We start from the raw sequence: 24,765 nt of genomic DNA on the forward strand, positions 1-24,765 counted from the left end.
GCAGAGCTGTGTCAGTCAGCCCCTGTGATACATCTTAAAGGGTACTTTGACAGAACTGGGTCAGAAACTAAGATGAAGGAATTATGTCACAGGCAGAATCATACTGGCCTCAGCTGACACTCTGGTCTTCCAGCCTTTTTTCTTGAATGATCCTATCCAACCACACGTTCAGATATATTCACTGAATAGCAATTAGACTAGAAAAATGCTGCGGAGACCCGCTGCCGTTCATCATAATAACCACGGCTTTTAAATCAATGAGGCGGAGAGTGGGTGAGTCTCCTGCGAGTTTGTCTGTCCCTGTGGGCTCAGTCAGACGAGATGACATCCTCACCAGGGACCTTGAGCCTCCTCCTCCCTCAGGACCGCCCACACTGTTTATCACCAGCAGGGCACAGAGGCACATTTACACATAGTACAATGCATGCACAGATGTGCATCATGCATATTGTAACACTCACAGATATGAGGATGCATTTTAACTGTCTGTTTGCGATGCTTTATGACGTATGCATAAAGACAATAGGAGCACATTCAAGCACACTTGGCACTTCTGTTTATCTATCTTCTATCTTTACTATATATATATATATATATATATATATATATATATATATATATATATATATATATATATTAGCAAAAGTGAATCTGAAATGGAAAATAAATAGGATGGGTATGGAGATAAATCATTATTGTCTCAGCCAGTCACATTATCTATTAAATAGCTTTACTGATCATAATGGCCCATAATAAAAATGTCTCACTCAATGAAAAAGATGCATAGTATTGTTATACAAGAAGTGGAGAGTGGTAAGGTGTGTATGTCTGTCGCCACAAGCCGTTTGCATGATTACATAGAGAAGAAAATCAACCATTAAAATGCAGATTGCGTTTTTTGCAATTACTGTCATAATTCTGTTGCACCACATCATAAAGCTGTTGGCAATCCAACAATGCAACCTGTTGTAAAGATGGCGATGAGGCACGCAGCTGTTGCAGCCGGTGAGATAATATGCTTGGCTTAAAATGTAGTGAGAGGATAATGGTGGTGAGGGGTTAAGTGTAGCGAGAAAAGAGAAATCTTTAATGGAAATATTTAGCTCATTACAGACTAACAAGCATGCCTGCTATAGACACATTCAACTTTTTGCTTGTCAAAATATGTCAACTATTTAGTAGGAATTTCTAAACCTATTCCACATAAATATGGACCTGGTACTCGGATGTTTATTCTTAAACCTTTGCCTCATTCACAGTGTGCAGCGCACAATGCCTTACGAATGAATAAAGCATATTTTAAGGTGAATAAAATAACACATTGTAGCGCTGCTTGCTCTCATCTTTGTGACGCTACAAGTAAAGCTCACAATCAAACATGTCTGCACTCAAACAGTATGTGAAATGCTTTTTTAAATTTTTTAATATCAAAGCACTTACCTTCAATAGGGAAGATTTGCATATTTGACAGCTCAACTTTTTAATATAATTCCTATCACGGAAGTGAAATTCAAAGTAATGATCATTTAATCACATTCCTACACTACTACACTTTAATTTGACTGTTTGAAAACATTAGAAATGTCTCTCACCTCCAACATTTTTAGGTGGAATCTTACCTATAAAACAACCCATACCAAAACCATGTTCAATAAAAAAGCCGATGAAGTATCTTCTGTATGTTTTCTTGCAGTATGTTTGAAACACTGCCCCCTGCGGCCTCATTTCCCTCAGATTCTCTCCACTATTCAAACAATCACATTGGGCCCATTGAATAGAAAATGACATCCTTTTGCTTTCATTCAGATTGTGCAAAGAAGCACATTCTGTCCATTTCTGCCTCCATTTTCTAGAGAGAGGAGATGAACTGTATGACTCCTGAAGTGAAGAGGCTGGAAAGGCGGAAGCTTTTCAAGAACATGACACTTGTTTAACCTCTGGCAAACATTTCTGTCTTCATAACACGTATTTTGAAGCTTGATATAAAACTGTTGTGGCAGACTTGAAGGTTCTCAGAAGATGTATCCTACTATCTTTGAGATCCCGGGTAACACGCCCACTTGTAGACATTCAACATAGGCAGAGTTTTACTTGTGGAACATTCATCATCTCCAAAGGATGAGTATGAGCTTCTTCTAAAACCACTGTCACAACAATAGGTGGTGGTTACCGGAACATACACGAGCAGAAAAACAAGACTTGAGACCGCTCCAACTCATTCCATGCTGTTTGTACTTTCCAGTTCCAGTAAATGAATCTCCCTTCATGGATTTTATGTCTCGTTCTGTTGTTAATGCCAACTCTCGTCTTAACTCGGATGCATTGAAAACCGTCAAGCGGTGCTGAATTGTTTTGGAAACAGAAAACAAATTATCATGTGGGCCAGGAGAAACTTCCTGCATTGAATTCGTGGTGTTCGAGAGGACGTAATGTAGACACACACATCCTGCAAACACTCGCATCCTGTACCGAGCTAGCACAACCGGTCCGGCAGCACCAAAACAAAACACTTGCCGACCTCCACCGTACTGTCTCCCGACTGACCTCTATCTGCTTGGAAAGAAAGGTTGACGAACTGTGACTGTGTGTGCCTGTGTGTCCATCCTGTGAAGCTGCCTTGCAGTGCCAGCTCAGTTATTAAAGTGGCACAGCCAGAGTGGATACCTCGGCTCAGATATTACATGCCCTCTGCAGCAGAATAACTGCAGGCCGTCTCTAGTAAAACAATCTTGACTCAATATTCACAATGTTTAAGCCACCTGCTCCTTCGGTGGCGAAGACCGACTCGGTGAATCCAGGTGAAACCTTAAATCCCGTGGCAATTCCAGCCATCAAAACCACTTGAGCCTTGAAGGTTAGCCGTTGATGAAAGAAGCGATACTCACCATTTCCCAGCGTTTGGCTCCAAAAAAAGGAAATAACCCTGAGGTGCCGGTATCATTATGGCTTTTCATATCAGCCATCGGCGGGCCATTGCAAAACTTTAAATAGTCTCGGGATTTGTTCGAATATAATTAGAATTTAAAATCTCGATGTGCAAGTTCAACAAATTCCACCTCAAACATTTAACGTGTGAGTCGATCAAATGACTTGAATGGGCTCGCTGCTTAAAGAGCATTCCTCATATCGTGGTGATGTTTCACGATGGGAAAGATGTGCTGTTTATTGCTTCATTTAGCTAAGACCACTTACCCGCACTGTGATTTTTCAGTAAATCAATGCTCTATTTATGACATTCTGCTAGGACATGGTGGCTATGACAACCATCCATCTTTTATGACACACTGTCTTGAACAAATTGTCTTCTATGAATTTTAAGATGCTCCCTGTATAAAAGGTACACCAAAACACACACACATGTATCACACACTGATATCAGACTGACTTGAATGGAGCATTCAGAAGTGTATCCATTGCACAGAGTAAATATTGCATTGTGCGTTTTCACTCATTATGCACAGGTAGATATGTTAATTAAACATATGTAAATATTTTCCTCCAAGCTTAGAGAAGAGTGTGGGACGGTAAGCTATGCACTATTCATCACAGTAAGCACAAAGGTTCTTATCAGGCTTAAGACATGACAGCCGTGGTGCAATGCGTGGATTTAAACACGTCTTTGATGTTGTGTGAACGTATGAATCTTGTAAATGCAAAACTGTGTGTGACTATGTGTGTCTTTATCTCTAGCTCCTCTTGACTTGTATTCAGGTGGAACCAGATTGTGTCACAGTTCAGCTGAGATGGATTAGAGTTCACATCGGGCAAATCCAATATGTCTCTAATGGGTCTCAAATATCCAAATTTGGTTAGATGATGCTTCACCACACCCCACATGTTTAGTGGTGGGAAAACGGCAACGGCTGCTGAACCAAACATAGATGTGTAGCAAAGAGTAGTTTTCTTCTTATTAGTTTTTCTCCCATGTTTTTTGTTTTTTTTTGTCTCATCCAATATTTCTTTTCCCACATCTCTTGTTTCATATCCTGGGCCATCACCATCCATCTCTTCTCCAGGGGATCCCATGAGATGATTAATTATTCTGAAACGTCCACATTGAGCGGAACTAAATGAGTCATTCTCTGCTGACATGGAAGTCTAAACCTTTTTAGATTCAGTTTGTTTGCAGTCATTCAGGGACTTTCTTTCCTTTGAAAGGAGCTGGATACATTCGCGAGCTTGGTTTTATTTGCTTTCAGATAGATAGATAGATAGATAGATAGATAGATAGACAGATAGATAGATAGATAGATAGATAGATAGATAGATAGATAGATAGATAGATAGATAGATAGATAGATAGATAGATACCTTATTTATCCTGCAAAGAGAACATGTTTGTTGGATTGTTTATTCATTAGCTAAAGGCAGTACACAGTAACAGTCAAGGTTAAGGTGTCAGATGCTAATCAAACTCTGCGGATCAGATCTGTTTTAGACTTATTAATATTTGCACACTTCTATTTGTGTGTGTGTGTGTGTGTGTGTGTGTGTGTGTGTGTAAGAGAGAGAGATATATTTTTGAAGAAGGAAGCAGTAACTGAAGTGCTGTTTTTTGTGCCTGATTACATAAAACCGGTTTCCTGTGTTATACACTGACACTGTCACATGCTTTATGGTCAACCCAGAGTGTGAGACTCTGTTTAGGAATCAAGACTTCAGTGGATGTACTCTATATGCTAACATATGCTTCTTATGTTTAAACATTACAGAGCATGACAAGCACCGCCTATGCAAAAGTACTGAATACATGAATCTTCACTTCAAAGTCAAATGGTTCCATAATGAATATGTCCGTGACCTGCCGGCCTTCAAGAATGTTCCACCGGAGTATTCCCTGTAAGTATCCTCTTTTTCCACTCACATTCAGCATATATACAACTTAGGGCTGGGCAAGTTAACGCGTTAAATAACGCGTTAAATGTCTTATCACTGCCGCACACAGGAGCTGCACTTTAAATCCCTCCCAGACGGCGTAGTTCAGCACTGGGCGTCTTACGGCTCTCCCAGTCCGGCCCCCGGGAGGTCAATCAGAAATAAAAAGTAAATAAATAAAATGAACGCCATAAATGCAATACAATTTATGTTGGTGCGCGCGCTTCCGTAGCCTCACCAACAGGCAGTGTTGACGACTTGCAGACTTGAGCCTGAAGTGAAAACACGTATTGTTCTGTAGTTTCTGTGCTCAGCGAGCAGCAGGTGCTGCTGCGAGTCGCTCCACCTCACAAAGAGCTCACAGGCGGTCAGTCTACCGGCAGCCTTGCGCTACAGGCTACGCGTCCAGGTTGAACATTTATCGCACATGCGCAAAGCGTCCGCTGATACCTGTCAGCTGTCCTTCACATCTCCACCTCATTCAACCAGACTTCAGTCCACTTGTTCAAGCCAACACAGACTGGACTTTTCTCACTGAGGAAAAAAAACTGAACTGAACTGAAAAACATCAAAAGCACTTATTGCTTTTGTATAAAGTAAATCAACTGCTGGTTTTTAACGTACATCTTTAAGGTAAGCAACAGACTGAACATGGACAAAAGAAGGAGTCGCTGGTCCCTCACAGGGATCCTTACTACTGAACACACTGTTTATGTTGTTCCCTGATGAAAGACAAATGTTTTTCTGGTAAAAAAAAAGAAAAGAAAACAGATTAATATACTATATATGTACGTATGTATGTTAACTTGCTGTTGCTCCAGAGTGCCTGTTATATTGTTCTGATAACATTACTTTAAAACATAAGCGCGCAACACTAGTTTTTACATCATTATTGAATTTGGCGCATAATGCGATTAATTGCAGAAAAATCATACGATTAATCAGTCAAATTTGTTCAACTTTACCCTGCTCTCATGCAAATATAACTTGCCGATAAATTAAACCGACTTGTGGTAGGCAAATCAAAGACTTATTAGTGAGGTGAGGTTTTGCATTAACAAAGGTTGCAGTGGAGTAGTAATGTTACAAAGCATAAAAAATAACAACTAGAAGCTGGACTGAATCTGTCAAATGTTTATGGAATCTGTGCTAGCAGTTTTTTTTGAACAAGCTGATCAACTATTTTGAACGAGGAGAACAATTGTATAACCCAAAAGCATGCTCTTCTTCACCCATAACTCCGTTTGTTTCCCATCGTGCATAACTGTGTGCAACAAAGCAAAGATCGCTGCAATGTAAACACGTGTAGTGCAAGCAGGGAACGCAATGCCCTCTCCCAACCTGCCAGTTTGTCAGACTAATGACTCCCCCTCCCCCCTCTCGAGTCACTCAGACACCATCTCTAGCAGGATTGATTCTTCCAGAGTTATATGCATCATACACACACACACACACACACACACACACACACACACACACACACACAATCTCTCTTCTCGTCTGTCTGTCTCTCTTTTCTTTCTCTGTCACCACACCCACCTTGTTTATTGGCTTTCCCTCCTGGAGCAGATGCCCTTAGCTAGAGTTCAAAGCGGTATTGGGGGGACATCCGTTGCTCTGAGGACAAGCTCAGGCACCATATTACACAAAGAAATGGCAAAGTGAAACAGACAGAGCAGCATTATTATTCCACTTACAGATGTACGTCCTCATCCACCCCGGCCTGTCCTCTGCCGTCCTCTGTCTGAGCCTCGCAGTCTAATCTGTCCACATATTGAAACCTGATATCAATGCCTGCATGGATTTCAGCCATGGCCAAAACCACACTGAAATCTACTAGGTCTTTTCATTGTACGTTTTTGTGAGTAACACAAAAATCTCTCTTCAATACAGTGGTTTTAAATAACTCAGGAGCCTTTGAAATGTTCTCATATACTAAACCCTGACTCTTCTGGTGCTTCTGAAGGAAGAGATAAAAAAAAAGGATTCCTGTTATGACTTGACCCTTCAATTGAGGAAAATGTTTCTTTTGTAGGTGGTTCGAGCCATTTGTAATTCAGTGGCTTGATGAGAACGAGGACGTTGCCATGGATTTCCTCAATGGAGCGCTGGAAAGGGACAAGAAAGATGGAGTGAGTATCGCATTGAATTATTTCTCAATATATGACTTTATATTTAACCAGCCAAACCTCTTAAGGGTGTTACTTATTCAGAAGGACAGCTTGCTGAGTTTACCTCTTGTGAAAGAGTGTGTGGGGAATAAAAGACGTGCAGTAAAAAAAAAACAGTCCTCGGCCAGAGGCACCATGCCTGAAAAAAACAGGAGGCAAAACATGATTTTCAGAGAAGTAAAAGCAGTATGACGAGAGAAAATGTGCCCAAGCATCACAAAGCAAGTTTGGCACCGAAAGAATTGTCACATATTGAGCTGAACACATAAAAGCATTGCACAGCACTATATATTTATGATTTACACATTTGATTTGTGCGACCCTGAATGTCCACTAAACAAAGTTAGTGGTAAAAACCACGATTCATCTTTACTTGAACACATAAAACATGACTTTTATCTCAATCATGAATAATGCAGGCATCCATACATGTCAAAGATAAAGCTCTGTAGAGTTTCAGAGAGTGTAAGAGTCAAATATTTCTTATTGGGTGCTCATGTAGTAAGGGTTTACGTACACCTTCCAGTTACTACGTTGTCAGTAAGTGGTACAGATTTTTTGTGAGTAATGTAATAATTAAATAATTGGTAAGTTAGTGTATGTTCTCATTCCTTTGCCTGAATAATGTCTGACACTTCTGATATCTGAGATCCTACATCTGTCTCTTTGTCTGTTTTCCTTCTTTCAACCCCCCCATCCCTCTCTCGACCCTGATGCGGCTCTCTCCCCCTCTCTATCCTGCAACAGTTCCAGCAAACCTCGGAGCACGCCCTCTTTTCATGCTCGGTGGTGGATGTGTTCACTCAGCTAAACCAGAGTTTTGAAATTATCAAGAAGCTGGAGTGTCCAAACCCACAGGCTCTGGCTCACTTCATGTGCCGATTTGCAAAGGTCAGGCAGTTTGAAACCCCCCCTTCTGTGTGGAGTGATAACTCATAGTTAGTTTGCCATTTAGTTGAGAAGAGACTGCGGTGTATTTATTCAGTTTGTTATTATCTTGTTATTAAGTTGTGACTGCTTACATTTTGTCAATGAGATTGTGAAGTTTAATAATAGAAGAGCAAACATTATGTCATTATAAAATTGTCTCTTTCCCTCCCTACAGACTATCAACAAAGTTCTTCTGCAGTATGCTGTCATCATATCCAAGGACTTTCCTTTGTATTTGAGTAAGGAGAACGTGGTGAGCACCCAGTTGAAGTCTGCTAGTGTTAACAGCAAAAGTTACTTTCATTATTTTCAGTTTGAATGTAAATATGACGGTGTTTGCACGCCGGCCTCGAGCAGCGGTGTCTATGTGGAGAATTTCAGTTCGCAGCCCGGTCGGTTTACACTGGTCCTGCCCTGCCTTCTGTAACGCACCCCATCCCAACCTGTCCTGTCTAATAAAGGCAAATATCTGCACTTAGATGCAGTTATTAATCTCACAGTCCATAGCCGATGGGCAAAAGTCTTTTGCATTTTCTGGGCCCTTCGTCCATTGTTTAATGTGACGGATGACTGACTGCAGAGCCTTCTGAGTGACCTAATTATCCTCGCTGGTCTGTGAGGTTGAAGTGAGAGATACCACACAGGATACTCGCGGAGGAGGCAGATGCTTCGTTTCAGCGTTGACAGGCTCATTACAATTGTTCCAGAGAAAGCATTAAAATCTCCCTCCCCGAGACAGAGCTGAACAGACAGATGATAGAAAGAAGGAAATAAGAGCCAGATGGAGTTGTACAGTGGCAGGATTATATCAAATTAAATCACGTACATCACCCTCATCGTACCCATTTTCACCAAGATCGCGCTGTGTGTCTATTTTTCCCTTAAACAAACACACATACATTAAAGGTGTGCAGGTATTGTGGCTTGTATAGCCTTCATTTTTGCGACCACCGCAACAAAGGCCATAGTGTGGACATCAGTTTTTTTAAAGGTTTGCTCTTGCTTCAGTTTGCCTGAAGTATTTTCAAAAAAACCTCAAGTATACATATTGATAAGGTTAAGTATACATATATTTTTTTCATAAAAATGTCACAAATTAGACAGAGGCGAGGTAAGGCATGGGCAGAAGTTCGGCAGTAAAACACAAGGCTGACACATGGAGCCAAATAAAGTTTCACACGTACCAGACATTCGGTACAACATGAGATCTCCACGAGGGGGCCGGCTGTCTTGAATCTACAATGTTCACTCTCTCAAGCTACAAACATGTGACTGAGAGGAAAACCCTATGTTTAGATTGAGAATCTCCTATCACTTCCTTACAAATATGTTCATAAATCTATTGGAGAACAAGCCATGATGTGCTGAAGCAGAGACGCTTATTGGCTGCTTCGTGGATTGAAAGACACCAATATTGCTCTGTTGGGGCTCAGACTAATCATTTTACCATCCATTACATTATGACTATCATCATTTTGGGGTGTTGTATGTTAGGCAGTAATTTTTGGGGGAGATAATGTCCTGACTGAAAAGAATGACTCAGTCTCCATAAAAAGCAGTGTGATTAATGTCTGCCATCTGTTAAACTTGTTGTGCAGCTGAGAATCAATAACGCTTGACATACTCACTGCAGACATTGCTCTCCCTGTTTTATTATGTATTGCGTTTCCCTGCTGACTGTCGATGTCATGCTGAAACCTCCCATCTTTGTATCGATAAAGTGTCAGGAAATCAAAATAATTATACTTGTTGTACCCTTCTGACAATGTGTTGCAGTTATACGGGCTAGCCTCAACTGTACGATGTCAATAGCTGTAAAATAGTATACGTATTTAGTTGGTTTTACGATACGAAACAATTTAGTTGTGTTATTATAATAATGCTTTGACTTTTACAGCCCTGCATCATCCTCAACAACATTCAGCAGCTGCGTGTGCAACTGGAGAAGATGTTTGAGTCCATGGGGGGCAAACAGGTCTGTGCCTACTTCAGTGTGTTCGTCCTCTGTGTCTGTGTCACGTTTTGAGGCAATTCACTTTCAATTAAATAAAGAGATTTCATCCAGACAGTTTTTTTTTTTTAAATGTCTGAATTATTACAATGTAGCTCTGCAAAGATCTGCGTTCCTCCTCAAGGTTAGCTAAAGAACAGCGTCCCCAGGGACGGACTGAGTGCCTTTCAAAAGGACACTCCAGCAAGGTCGATGCCAGGCTTAAACCTCCATCCTCAGATCAGCTGTGTGCTGTTTAATACATGCTGTGTCATGACCATGTAAATGGTCATTTCAGATGACATTTATAGAATGTAAAAGTGAATTGACCCCAACAGTGATGTGCCGTAATCCTGCCATCAGTTCTGCACTTATCAATGTAATAGACTAATCTGACATGTTTGCTAAAATCACCTTTTTGACCTCGACTACCTCAATAACATCTTTTGTACTCAATCACTATTTCCCTTACACTAACCCCCCTTGTGTATAGTGTGTTGCCTTTTTTTGTAAACATTGAGTTAAAACCCTATAAATCTGTGTGTTGGGTTTGGAGCCCCGTTGAGTATTTTCCCTGTTAGTCTAACCTGAGAAGCAGCCGCCTCGGCCTCCTGTTACTGACACGCATGTTTCTCTTCTCCAGTATCTAACGCCTGTCTTGCCTTGCGTTTTGTCTCCCGTGGTTGTGTCTTCTGTTTCCCCCCCATTTCCTTTCTGTGCTCTCTCTCTCTGTCTCCAGGAGGAGGGGGTTGTGTCCTTCTGTAAGGTGTGTGCAATAGGACCCGTCAACACCCCTTCCCATCATTTACCAAATGATACCAAAAAGCACGCCCCCTCCCCCCTGTTCCTCCACCGCCACCCCTCACGCGCTTCTCACCCCACTCCCCAAACCCCTCCAGCAGCATGTGCCACAGAGCATATGGAATCTGAATTACCCATCACCCCTCTGGACGGGCAGCTCAAGCTCACCATCCCCAGCGCTCTGGGGATAGTGGCTCAACCTTCCCGATCCCATCGTTATTTTTAGCTTGCTCCCCCCCCCCCCCCCCCCGTCTGCCACTTCTTTATCCATGGCTAATTTAGAATTGAGCTATTTATTTTAGTCTGTTTTTTTGTTCCTGGCGCAAAAAGTGGAATCCGAGGTTCGCCCAGTTGCCGGCTGTGGTTTTGATCAGCTCTATCCATTCCCCAGGCTGCAGCCACAAAATGCTTCTGACAGGATTTTTCAGACCGTGTTTAATGAGCTTCTCAAACACTTACAAATCTCTCCAGCTGTGGCCTCGGCTGATGTGCTGCTACCTCCCCACAGTTAGCAGTTCTAGACTTGTCCTGGATCCCTCCCCGACCATTATTGTCTGAAGAATAATGACACCAGAAGTCATGAACTCCCTTCGAAAAATCAATGTCAATTGTCAATGGACAATCCAGTATATCTTTAACATCTTAAGGAATTTCTCTTGGATACTTTTTTCTGCAGCTGAGGTGTATTTAAGTTCAAGGTTTGGCATTCGGTTCCTCTCTGCAGAGTAGCCTATTCATTACGGAATCATTTCCTATCAGCAATTAACTCCCAGAGAGCAAATGTAATTACCAAGACCTGTTATTGTCATATTACCAATAACAGAGATTAGCAATAATCTCTTTCAGTACCCACATTCAAAGAATCATCATGGACTGATCTCCCTTGATTGATATCATGCTCTATTTTGGATGTTAGCCTCTTTGCTGATATGCTTTTCTCTTCTCACTTTCGAGATGGTGGTTATTAAACCTGTGTTTACTTGGCGCTGTTCAGGACAAACTATATTTCGTAATAGCAACCCTGCCAGCGAGCAGATATTGTATTGTTGAAACAGGCGAAGGGAAGCAAAGCTGGGCTGCTGTTGATAGGCTGTCAGCCAGGATAGAGTTTGTGCACTCAGGGGGACTGTGGATATCAGTCAGCGTTCAGTGAAACTCACTACCGTGGAGGAGCCAGGTGCTCTGTACATTATAAAATGGATGTTCCTTTGCGTAACGTTAAATTACCATAATACAAATGTAGGTAATCCTTAATTGCAAAACATGTATTTTGATGTCTTTTGTTGTTATTGACTACTTAAACCAGTGTCTGAGAGTACACATGGCGAGTGAAGGACATTAGACATCGGATCTATTCTAGTATACCCAACATACACTAAAATAAACAGTATTCATTCATGTATTCTTGACGTTATATACCATTTTATAATAATCCAAGACCTCCATAAACCTGACATTTTAGAGGACGTACCTTTGATATTTTGCATCTACAAAACTGCCTTACTTGGCAAGTGGAAGTAGCTTTGAATGGAGGCGGCCTTTCATCCTGGGAGACACATTACTTGAGCAACAAGAATCAGACTCAGTCAGAATGGTATTTTCTCCTCTCTTGAGGTGACAGGTGCCTTGGTTTATATAACAGTGGGTGAATATCCTTTAGCAGGATTCACATTAAGACACAGTGTTCTGGAAATGAAATGGAGAATCTCAATTTCAGAGTCTGCCAGGCTACAGATTAGAGGCCCAGTCACAAACTTTCCCCAGGCCAAGAGGAACTGATAAAAGACCATGGCCTCCAGTATTTTTATGCCATCACTGGAAAAGATGTTATCCGTTACTCAAAAACTAAAATAACTCAAACCTCTCTGGTCAATTTCCTCTGTGACAGGAAAATCTTGAATGCCGTGATCGTTTCCATCGAGGTGACAGCAGTGCGAATGTGAACACACGTGAACACACACACGCACACACATATACACCTATCCCGTTTGTGCTGCAGATAGAAGCATGTCTGCCGAATAACAATGTCTATGAAAGGTTTAGTTTACACATCTGCTTCCCAGCTGAGCCATCCGCCATAATAATGTGTGAGATGAGCGTCTCCATGGCTAAGCTTACCAATTTTAATATGACGACGTGTCATGCATGTGGTGCGGCGCCTGGCCTCACACATCCATCTCAGGCACTGAGCCTCTGCGACGTGTGTTCTCCACCCCCATCCAAAAAAAACAAAACAAAAAAATCAATGTTTGGACATTTGCACATGGTGACTGTTTTTCATAAACACAGAGACAAACCGTGATGCAGATGCACTCATACATGCGGTGGGTTAACGACACGCAAATGCACTCACATAGAACAACAGCACAAACTTTTGATATCCACCCATGCATTTGCTTATAATAGGCCCCAAAACACAAACATCTGCACATCCATCACATGCATAAAAATGAAAGTGGTGCTGCAGAAACCCAACACATGCCATGCATGGGCATATACATACTGTAAATCAATTTTGCAAATGTGTTTGTGTGAGCTGGTATATGGAAAATACTTCATCGCAAGGTCATGTTGGATTTTGCAGAATATCATTCCAGATATTTATGCGCATAATACATGTTTTTAGAAAGGCTTGTAGGAAACTATAGCTCCAGATATGAATCAAGTTACATCAACATCTTCTAAATAATGAACACAATTTTGGAAAGTTGCACACTCAAATGAGTTTTGTCAAAGAAACACATGCAGCAACAATTTCCTTCCTGAACATAAGAAGTCAGGAAGAGGATGTCAGTATCAGAATACCTGTAGGATTTATATATGTCAAGGTTGCCTGACAGCAAACTCTCTATACTGTATCTAGTCGTGCACAAACATATTTCCTCTTTGAGAGACCACTAGCTGGCTGCTTCTTTGCCGTGTCTCGTGACCCGGCAAGCAGTCATCATTGTGGCGCTCGGAGGTGAGCCGTCCATTTGTATTCAGAGTGTCGCTCGGCACAGATGGCAGGCAAAATGAGTGGGAGGCCACCAGCGAGGCAGGTTACTCCTCGGTTCCTGTTGTCTTGCCATCCAACACCCCCACCCTAGTTGAGGCAGAGATTCAGAGCTCTCGTCAATGTGGGCGAATGTACGGGGTGTAATGATGTAGTAACTGTCTATTTTCCTCTGACAGCTGGATGCCGAGGCCAGTGATCTACTTAAGGAGCTGCAGAATAAACTCAACACAGTGCTGGATGAGCTCAGCGGAGTGTTTGGCTCCAGGTGAGCATTAGTGTGACTCAGAGTGTGTGTTGGGGATCATTTTCATTACTGTATCTATTCATTTCTTGTTCTTTCAAATCATTTTTTTTTTACTAAAAGTCAAAATGTAATTGACTTGAAGTCTCGCTTTGCAACGTGTTTGTGTTGGTTTAGTTCACATTACACGACTTTCACAATGTTTAGATTGCTGATCACCCTCATGGACTTAACTGACATCGCCTGGTAAATGGTGTGAGAGGCTGAAAGGCCTTGAATTGGTTTAATTTAAAATATGACAGCACTAGGCTGCGACTTCACGTTACCTTGATGATACCAAGACATGTTGTGTGTAATTACGAGTTTTTTTATTCCACAGCTTTAATCACTGTCTCTTGCCTTACGAATTGAGAGGTTATCATCAAATCAATTACCTTCTTCTCATAAAAACAGCTTAAATAAGCAAAATTCATAGATGCGGATGATGAATGCACCATGTGTGCAATATAGCATATGCTTGCATTCCTCTGCTTTCATCTTCTTCATGTTTTTTACGTCTCCGAGCTTCCCCCGGTGCATGTTTAGCCTCAAAATGCTATGCGTCGTGAGTAATTCCCTCAAGCAGAAATACCGACGAAAAGTAAGTGTGCTTAAAGGGATCACAATGTCTGCAAAAGGGTGCGACATAAAAACAACAACAACAACTGTGTTCCATGTTGCAAATGCAACTCATAGCACACACAGGTAGGCAACAGGCGAGGCAACCCCGCTCCCCTTGCCAGATTTGCACTCACCCCCTGTCTTGCAATCTTATTGGCTGTAGCTCCCCCGACAGATTTAGATATTTTGCATACTAGATATCTGGAATGTGTTTACGATGCACCGGGGAGCAACTCGGCTCGCGTTCCTGAATGCAGATTTGCCTCTGATCTGGGGCTTTTGTCCAGGAGCTCCAAAAACTGTTGGAAAGTGGAAAATAAGGGCTAAAGTCGCGTAATATGAACAAGGCATTAGTAAGCCTCAACAGCAACTGCTACAGCAGAAAAGATGAACCCAGGAGCAAAGGATTTAAGGGATTGTTTTTTTTTTTTTCTGTCACACAGTTTCAAAGGTGTGATTGAGGATTGTGTGAAGCAGATGAACCAGGAGCTGGTTCAGATGAAAGGCACAGCCAAAGGGAGCAACGCTGCCATGGATGCAGAGACTGTCCTCCGGCCTCTTATGGACCTGCTGGATAAAAAGTTAGTATTTACTGGATGCCAGAGTGTTAACCTTTAACATGTGAGGCAGTGTTGAGCTTTGGTCTTCACCAATGCCAACCTCTTTTGCAAACCAATTAAAATGAATTGATTCAGGCATCAATAGGCTCTACCATCAAGTTTAGAGGTTGGCCCTGAGGTGATGTCAGAACAGTATATCACCCGGTAAAATGTGCTCTTAAGCAGCTTGGCTCGTGGCCTAATATAATTTGACTTATTTTGATTTACCGTTATTAACTTCTGTCACTTGTACGTGTCCTTTTTTTTTTTGGGTTGCTAATATTCATTCAGTTATCGCACAAAGGATAAAACCAGCCGGGCCAATTCCTTATCTTGCACAGCAGCTGGATTCTCGTGATGTTATGAGATGACACGAGAATCAATTATCACAAGAAGATCCATCTTGTCAGACGTCAAGTAATCTGCGTGTGTGTGTTCAGCAAGTCTGCACGGAACAATCTGCATGTTGAGAGGAGTTACCGGCAGCTCCTGGCACTGCTGTGTGTGATGTGACGCAGGCTGTTGTTCGAGATACCACAAGGACTTCCATAGAAGTAGAGCATAGATTCAAGTAGCAGGTATATCACAACTGGAGAGTATTTATTCACAGAGAGAACAGCAATGAACAGCACCGGAGGCATTGCTTGATGCGAAAAGTTATTTTGCTTTTCTCCCGACTGGCTTTGGTCAGAGTTTGATTCACGGATGGTTCAACCAATCACCTGACAAGCATTTTGTGAAAGTGCCTGCCATTTCCAAACAGTTTCCAATGACAGCTTCTCAGATGGTTTTGGGGAACAATCCACCTGGTGGGTCAGGTTAGCCAATCGCACCACATCATTCAAATTGACTTGTGTTAAAATTGTTCAATATGGTCATGGTTAGTTTTGGTGTGGTTGTATCAGAATCTGTGAGGTCAAGTCGATTAATAGACACATATTTCAGCTATCTCTACCCACTAATGTGTATGACCTCTCTACTCAAAAGTAAGGACAATTTTCTTAGTCAACCACGGCTGGTTGTACATGCATGTATTTTGGTTTCCATTCAAGCATGTGAACATGCTGTAATGTGAAATGACAAAAAAAATGGTATTTTCTCAATGTCCCTGGATTGCAGCATGACAATTTGCTTAAGTTATTTAATCAACTGCATAATTGTGTTGTGTGGGACCACTGAAGTACAATATCCACCATGGTGAGTCCTACATTATTAGCTATTCATGATCCTCATAAACTCTCATGTGTCAAAATCTAATTTTGATTTATTTACTAGTGGTGGAAGTAGTGGAAGCAACAGGTTAGAAATGGCACTAAGATGGTAGGTGAGGTGGTCAGTAGGGCCCCAGCGTAACCCACAGATTTTCAGGACAGTTTTTCTAAGTTTCCGTATTATGAAGTTTTCTGGTTGATAAATAAAATAATAGAAAATTCTGAATAAAATTAATACAGCAGTAACATTTTTACTACCATTTTTCATGTATTTTTAGACCAGCCTTATCTGTTAATGTCTTCAACCTTTAAGGCATATATTTATTTCTATTCTTCAAAAGAACCATAGTCCTGATATGCTTCAGCTGAACTCTGGGAATTGCTCTCAACCATTTGTCAAAGCAACATTGAGGCCAATAGGGTATTACAGGGAATCCTCTTAATGATATGGAAATACCAAATCCTTCCTCTTGTCTCTGAAACCCTGCTTGCACAATAGGGTGAGATTAAAGCATAAAGCTGCTGCGTTTAGTCTATGAATCACAGGTGTTTTTTCTTCTTTTCTTTAATCATATTATTTATGAAAACGTCATCACTTATTGTTGTCTGCAGCCGTGTTGGCTCGGTTTGAGACGCGGGCTTCGAGCGTTGACCTGACACATGCCATTATTTTGCCGCTTTGCAGTTTGATGTTATTTGCCAAGATATGTGAGAAGACCGTGCTGAAACGAGTCCTCAAAGAGCTTTGGAAAATCGTGCTGAACACCATCGAGAGAACAATTGTTCTGCCTCCACTGAGTGACCAGAGTGTGAGTTTGATCAATCATCTGTTTTTTCCTTATTCTGTTACTCTTTTATGTCTTGGCCTACTCACCACCTCCCTCCTCTTCTCCACCTGTCTCTCTCTCTCGCTCTCTCTTTCTCTCTCTCTCTCTCTCTCTCTCTCACATCCTCCATCTGTTCAGCTTTCTCATGCTCCTGCATAACATTCAAATTACTGTACAGGAAATGAAACATGGCATCTCTAAATCTTCGCACACGTGGGGTGAATTGTTAATCCTTCTATTAGAGCTGGGTTGACTCTTTTTTTTTTAATCTCAGGAATATCTTATTCACTGTTTTTGTAGTTTTTATGGAAACATTAAAGTGAACTAATGCCACAATGTTAAGCAGTTTTCAAACATTGTCATCATTTTGGCACTTGGAGTTTCCAAAATAACTAGCTTTAAAGATGCAATGTGTAATGTGATGTGACGCAAAGCCACCTGCTCCAAAGAAAAGGTGGAAGCATTTCAGCTCTACTACCTGGTCCAAACAATACAAAGCATGTCTCAAAAAAGAAGCCAACTACTTACTAATAAGAAGGCGGGAATAAATTGCATTTGACATAATGGCTAAAACCCTGAGAGCTGAACAAAATGTGATAATCTCCACGTGAGGTGACGGCCTATATTTTACATCAGCCATCTGTGTGTTTATTGTTCCACTACCCACGGGCTGTTCTGTACAGTTCAGTACGCTGACCCCAGCGCCCGGAGCAACTCGGATTCAGCCAGCTCAAACCCCAGCTCCAGGAGTCACAGCTGGCCGGTGGAGTGCTCGGTCTAACCTGTGTAAAAGCGGCAACATCAATTGTGTTGACCTGGCAGGGGATCTGGGCGCTCCGCCTGGATCAGAATCCCAGTGCTGGGGTTGGCACTGGCTTTGAGCTAACTGGTAACTCTGGTAAGCTCTTCTCCCTATGATGCAGCTTCCCTGCGGTGGGAAGGACAAGGTGTTGGTGTGAGACGTTTTCTCGTTTCTGCCTACGTTTTTATCGCTCCCCAAAAAAGTACTAAAACACACACAGGCCGTGGGTGTGTTAATTGACAAACTTCTTCGTTCCCTGGAATGAGGGCAGGCTGGCCGCTACGGTGACTCACTATCGGCCTCTAGAGTATCGAGTGGTATTACAAGACAGAACAGGTTCAGCTGTTTAGCGTCCCGATTTTACTAGATATCTTGACAAACCACATACATAGACTTTAACGTAACATCATCACTGCCACCTTCACATTCTGCTGATAACTCATTATTTATGTTGTATCTCACACATTCCACCTATTAAAACACACCCATTTCACCCCCTTCATCTTCTGTTGCTCTTTTGTTTGTTTATAACAATTTTTCCTCCACGTTCATCAATTGAGTGATTATTTTCCTTGCATTCATGGCAACTTGTCTGTCTGTCCAACAGCAAGGAGCTCAGATGATCTTCAATGCTGCTAAGGACTTGGGACAGCTGTCCAAACTGAAGGTAATGTGTGGATGAACCAAAGGCGGGTTCAGCTAATCTGAGCTAATTTTAGATAAGCTTTGCCCACTCCTTGGCAACTCAGAAAATGACATCTCTTATTAGACTGAACATTACGTATTATATTGTAAACAGTATATCAGAGGCAGATAATACAGATATACTCAGACTCCTTTCTGCAGCTTTCCAGATATGTCACTACATGTTGGAGTGAACAACATCATGGCAAGCTACCGCAAATGTAAAAATAGATGTTTCTCTCATCCACAGTCTAAAAGTGTCTGGATGGAAATAAACGGATCAGTTAGCACCTGCAACTTATTGTGTACTTAGATTCACTTTAGCTACAAATTTAGATGGATGGATTATGTAATTTGGAAGCATTGTTATACAAGATACTGTAGGCTTTTACATTGTACAGTGTAACTCAGTGCAACACTAGCCGAGCTGACATCTAATTGCTGATGTGACCAGAGGATGTGCAATCCCTCGAGCTCTGTGTAGTGAGGCATTGGATCAGTGGTTACACTGTGGTTTTACTAACAACAGCGGTATGACAGTTCCACAGAGAGGTATGCTAGCTCTGAGCAATACAGGAGACGCAGACTTGTGTGTTTCCACTAATGTTTGTGTTGTTTGTAGGAGTCTGTCAGATGTTCTTTGTGGGCACCTCTGGGTACAGTACGTCAGTACACAGATGGGTGTTTTTCACTCAAGCATTCAAAAATATTTTCCTCATCATCTTGAGAATTGTGACTATGACTTTCAGCTCAATTATTTTTTTTGTTCATGTTCAAAATTGATACCTTTCAAGTAACTATTCAAGCACTCTGAACTTTGAACATTGTGATGGCAGAGACTGGCAACAGAGTCACTCAGGCCTATATGTGGTTGTTTGACACAAATAATGCCGTGTGCATCTATCCTTTGAGCTGGTCATTTTTGGGCTGCACTTATCTTCTAAAGCATAAGTCACGTGAGAAGATTTGTTGGGTTTTATTTGCTCCACCTCTTAAATTTGGTAGAAAGTGAACGATTTATTTTCATTCAATTCGATCCATGAGAAAACATTTCATAAAACACACCCTCAATTCTATTTGAACACACAATTCTACCAACCCGGTTTTTTTTTGTTTCCTTGATGCAGCCTTCAATTATTTTGGACCTCGCACAAGGCGCAGCTGTTGATTAAAGCAGGTTTTGTCTCACACTAGCTCTTTAAAATCTGCTTAAAATACATTGCTGGGAGATGAATCTATATCATATTCTGAATATAAGCAAATGCAGCCCAACATTTGAGGGATGATATGTTTTCACATTGTATCATATTGTGCATCCCTCTTCTATGTTGATTAAATGATTTTTGTACACACGAGTAGCCAGACGGATGAGACTGTGCAGTTTAGGACCACGCCTGTAGTCGTCAGTGAGTTCAAGATCATTTTGATGAAACGTTAATGCCATTTTTAGAGCAAACGCCTGGGAAATAAGGGTGTGCCAGAAGTTATTTTACTGTAATTTATTCACAAATTAGAAAAAAAACTTCAATTATAATGATAACATGTGTGAGACAGCAAGGATCAAATTGATCAGAGACTTGCAGTTTGACAATGATTGCAATTGGCGCTGTTTTGTAAACAGTGAATACTAAATCTTGAGTACCGTGGCTCATCTGAGGTCATTACCATTAAACTGGAATAACAGCTTGATATTTAAAGCATTTGCAACTCCGTTCGTGTTGTGCCAATTGTAGAGAGTTTGACTTGAACTTTCTCCCTCCAGGAGCATGTGACTCGAGAGGAAGCCAGAAGTCTGACTCCACGGCAGTGTGCGGCCATGGACCTCGTACTTCCCACCATCAAGGTGAGTTTTATGTAGATTACAGTGTTCGCTGTACAGCGTGAGACACCGGGTGGGCGAAGCTTGACCTTAAGAAAAGACAGGAGAGCCATAAGGCATAGCAGAGCAAAGATATGCTAATGTATTTCAATGAGAATTTTATAAATCAAAGACACTGTGCGTGCGTGTGTGTGTGTGTGCGTGTGTGTATGTGTGTGTGTGTGTGTGTGCGCGCGTGCGCACATGTGTTTTTGTATTATTTGAATGTCAACGACTAAAATGGAGAAAAGAGTTATCCTTCATTGTCAACTCACAATTTGCAAATGAGCTGGCATTAATGATTCGAAGTCTCGTCTTTTTGATAGTTTTTCCACCTCCTTGCTGTTTCTTTTTGAGACACAAAATAGCTGCAAGGAGGCGAGAGGATGCGTAAGGAATTCATATCCAGGGATATGGGAACGTGCTAAAGCTTCTTAGCACCAGAAAGTTTGAAATGCAGCGCTGTTAATTTACTGCTGTATACTCGTTTTTGTTGTAAAGGGATTTGAGGCAATTTCAAGACCAAGCCACAGTTATCCAGGGACAAGAAGAGAGTTATGGTGAGGTGCCACTGGGGAACAACTGCATCGTAAACTGCAGACAAAACTAATTGATTCTGCTGTCTCCAAGGAAACCACCTGCAGGTTTAGATCAATCATGTTGGTGGAATTCTGTTCATCAGTATTCCAATGAGAACAGTCAATTAGCACAGATCAGTAATGCCTTGGGAGAGTGAGAAGATCAGACCAAAAAAAATGCTGTTCAGAGGCTTATTTGCATCATATTTTTTTACATTGAGTACACAACAGCGGTACACAGGTTATCTACAAAAGACAAAACATCAGAGTGATGCCTTCAAATGGGGCAGAATATACTGCACATAGTGACTACTACAAATGTGTAATATTGGCTTCTACTATATCACTATTGAGTCCAAATGTTACCCTAAAGGCACATATTGTGTTACACGTATACAGCAGAGTGGCTAAAACACAGTATATCTACTTGAACATTTTGCTTTGAGTGCATTTAGTTATTATCCCACTGAAAATATGTTATCCAGACTAAACTTTGATCCTGCGAAAGCTGATGGGTCGGATAATGGATAAATGCACTGGTCCATCCAGGAGTTCATATGTGATGGCAGATGGCATGCAGTCTATTCAACTGTTTCCCAATAATGGACTCTTGGTTTCTTTCTTTAAACTCTGGCTTGTGAGGGATTGTCAAAGAAAGACAGCTGTCTATTTCTCTTCAAATGCAGTTTTGATTTTCTCAATTCATATGTGATGGTCTACAACGTCAGAATATGCCATTTTTTCTTTTTCTTCAAGAATATACCCTGTTTTTTTTTAGACATGGGAGTACCTGTTTGTGTAGATTCATTAAAGACTCAAAGGAGTTAAGCCACAAGATGCCTATCACTGATGAGCCTTCAAGGATAGAGATAAAAAAATAAATAATTAAAAAGGACATTTCAGAAAATAGAGATTTAGGAATTAGGGAAAGATAAAAGGAAGAACAGAAGCAAAGGTAAAGGCTAAATATATGAGACCGCAGAAGTATAGTCCTCTGCAGGAAAGATGGCAGTCATGGCAGGTCATTATGCCGGAGGCAGGGAGATGTTTTTGGGGCGATGCTGCTGTGTCGCCTGTCAGAGGGATGCAGCATTGGAGTCGAGCTGAAGCACTACGGGCTTCTCCCAACATGTAGCAACTCCCTCCATGACCATAAACAGGAATGCAATGACGAGGTGATTAGGACGGCTTTCTTCGATTAAACAAACATGCTAATAAACAATATAAGCACAGCAGGAATGATTAACATTACCTTAAGATTTCCGAACAACAAAATCAAACAAAACTATTGAGTTCCCCTCTCAGGATGGAGCTTTCGGGCTTCGCCAAATTGCGGCCCCATGTGACCAATTTGTGATAAATTAATGGAAATAGCAGTTTACTATTGAGCAGTCATCCCGAAGACGGGGGTCAGGATCCACAGGTGGGTTGCAGGAGATTTTACGAGTGTCGCCAAATTAATTTGCAGGATTGTTCTGAACATTCTGAGCCTTATAACATTAAAAATTAAGTTAAGTTAATTAAGCAAGTGTTGATAGAATATTTACAATAAATATTGTAAATGTATGTTGATTTAATTTGATATATATAGGGGTAGGCTATAGGAAGCACTTTAGCTTAAACCTTTATCCATAAGATATATTTAGTGTTCACTACAGGCTACGTTGTAGATTACCTACATGCATCTTCTCATTTACTGTGGGATGTCATTTCTTTCTCTGGATGAACTCCACCCATGACTAACCACCTGCATGCCAGATTATGCATCACGTCAGTCATATTTTGGTGTTTATTCATGCTAAATAGTGTGTAGTTATTATGAATTGCTACCAAGTCGTGTGACAGATGAGCCAATAATGAGGCAGAAAACAGTGCCTCCCTCGATGCTGATTAAGTCAAATAAATATCAACCGGTCCCTATTGGGGGCGTCGTTCTATGTCTGAAGAGATGGTGGCTCAAATGTCAACCGGAACAATTTGTGCATCCTACATCAACCATATTATTTTATCCAGTGCCTCTCAGGGTATGAGATTGGGTTTCCACCTTCTGACTTGGATCTCAACAATACATCCGAAAAATAACTCTGCAACAACTCCAACAAATTAGCTCTGGCACAGGAGAAGGAAATGGTTTAAAAATATGTTTCCAAGAACTTCATCTCAACTTTTGAGCAACACCTCCTGACTGCGGCCACCCTCCCACCTTCCACAAGTGGGAGTGACGGCATTTGAAAAGAGAGAAAAGCCTGTTCTGTCCTCAGCTATCAGGCTTATCAGCACAATTGGGCATTAACTATTCAAGCACGGGTTTCAGATGTAAATACTTAGTAATTAGCTACAAAAGTGGCTATTACGGCTGCCTCTTCTCTGGTTTATGTGTTTTCGCCTCCTTTTTTAAATGCATCCTGTCCACATAATCATAGACTACTGTAAGCCAACTGCAACCCGCCGCCGTATATGAACTCGAAGGAGGTTGCCATCATGTTCATGTTATTGCAAAGTTTCTGTTCACCGTGGGAAATTCTAAATCCGAGCTGCTTTTGTTTCTGTTTGTTTGTTTTTCAGCAATACTTCCATGCCGGAGGAAATGGGCTGAAGAAAACCTTCCTTGAAAAAAGCGCAGACATGAAGTCCCTCAAATATGCTCTCAGCCTTTACACTCAACCTACAGATGCCTTGATCAAGAAATATATATGCACCCAAACCTCTCAAGGTAATGAGCTAGCCGAGGTCAGGCTCAATTAGGTTTCAGTTCAGGGAGTGGAATTACCTCAGGAGTCAAGTAACGGACAACTTTAAGTTCAGAGCTCTGTGGAGAGTGTCGCATTGAAGTAGCTTCAGGTAAAAAAAAATGGGAAGCAAGACCAATGCTAGAAGATGCTTAGATTGTGAAAGTGACTGAGAAGGTGGATAAAAGCACACATTGTGTGCTTTTATCATCACAGCACTTAAGCACTTTCTTCAGATACTAGATTGTAAACATAATTAAACTTGATACACTCCAGTAGTTAATTTCAGAAGACATTATGTTGATGCAGTCTTTTTACTTCAATAACAGAACACAGTTAAATGCATAAATGAGAAGGAAAGCTTTGTTATCACCCAATCAAGAGCTCCTTCTTTTGGTATTTCGAATTAATTGAAAATAATCAGACTTCAGTCCCTGGCTCATTTTATCCTCCACACATCTTAGCTTCCTCTTCAAAGCAGTTAATGTGTTGTGAGGATCTCTCTGTAGAACTGATTTTCTTTTAGGCTTATATGTGCAGTGGACATTGCAGTGATTGCATTTACCCGCTCACTGTTGAAGTCCTTTATCTCGTTCACTGCTAATAAATAAATAAACAGAAAATAAACACATTTTTCAGTTGCCACCCTGTACCCTGAGGGTCATAAATGCTCCCATGCTCTAGTTCTCCCTCTCTTATTAGAGACACGTACAACACTGCCATGACACATTTAGAAGATACAGTGTAGATGTATAAATTCCCTCTTGTTCTCTTTCCCTCCGTCATCACCGACCCACTTTTTACGTGTCGT

At 41.3% G+C, this 24,765-nt stretch overlaps 1 protein-coding gene across 4 annotated transcripts in view; it reads left to right on the forward strand.

Annotated features, from left to right (window-relative positions):
* The window catches only part of LOC137802531 (protein unc-13 homolog C), a 95,770-nt gene that overhangs the window by 64,666 nt on the left and 6,339 nt on the right, over positions 1 to 24,765 (forward strand). For 3 of the 4 annotated variants that reach the window (XM_068600510.1, XM_068600595.1, XM_068600764.1), the window contains 12 exons: positions 4,713 to 4,839; positions 6,911 to 7,007; positions 7,794 to 7,937; positions 8,152 to 8,229; positions 9,874 to 9,951; positions 10,706 to 10,732; positions 13,942 to 14,030; positions 15,110 to 15,247; positions 17,162 to 17,285; positions 18,713 to 18,772; positions 20,552 to 20,632; positions 23,791 to 23,938. In XM_068600510.1, coding sequence (XP_068456611.1) covers positions 4,713 to 4,839; positions 6,911 to 7,007; positions 7,794 to 7,937; positions 8,152 to 8,229; positions 9,874 to 9,951; positions 10,706 to 10,732; positions 13,942 to 14,030; positions 15,110 to 15,247; positions 17,162 to 17,285; positions 18,713 to 18,772; positions 20,552 to 20,632; positions 23,791 to 23,938 — 1,191 coding nt within the window. The remainder of the gene's footprint in view (positions 1 to 4,712; positions 4,840 to 6,910; positions 7,008 to 7,793; positions 7,938 to 8,151; positions 8,230 to 9,873; positions 9,952 to 10,705; positions 10,733 to 13,941; positions 14,031 to 15,109; positions 15,248 to 17,161; positions 17,286 to 18,712; positions 18,773 to 20,551; positions 20,633 to 23,790; positions 23,939 to 24,765) is intronic. The other variant, XM_068600682.1, reaches the window with a different exon arrangement.

This window comes from Clinocottus analis, unplaced genomic scaffold (assembly GCF_023055335.1).
Source record: "Clinocottus analis isolate CAN_PGR_092001 unplaced genomic scaffold, fCliAna1.0.p SCAF_1, whole genome shotgun sequence".
In the NCBI taxonomy this organism is placed as follows: Eukaryota; Metazoa; Chordata; class Actinopteri; order Perciformes; family Cottidae; genus Clinocottus; species Clinocottus analis.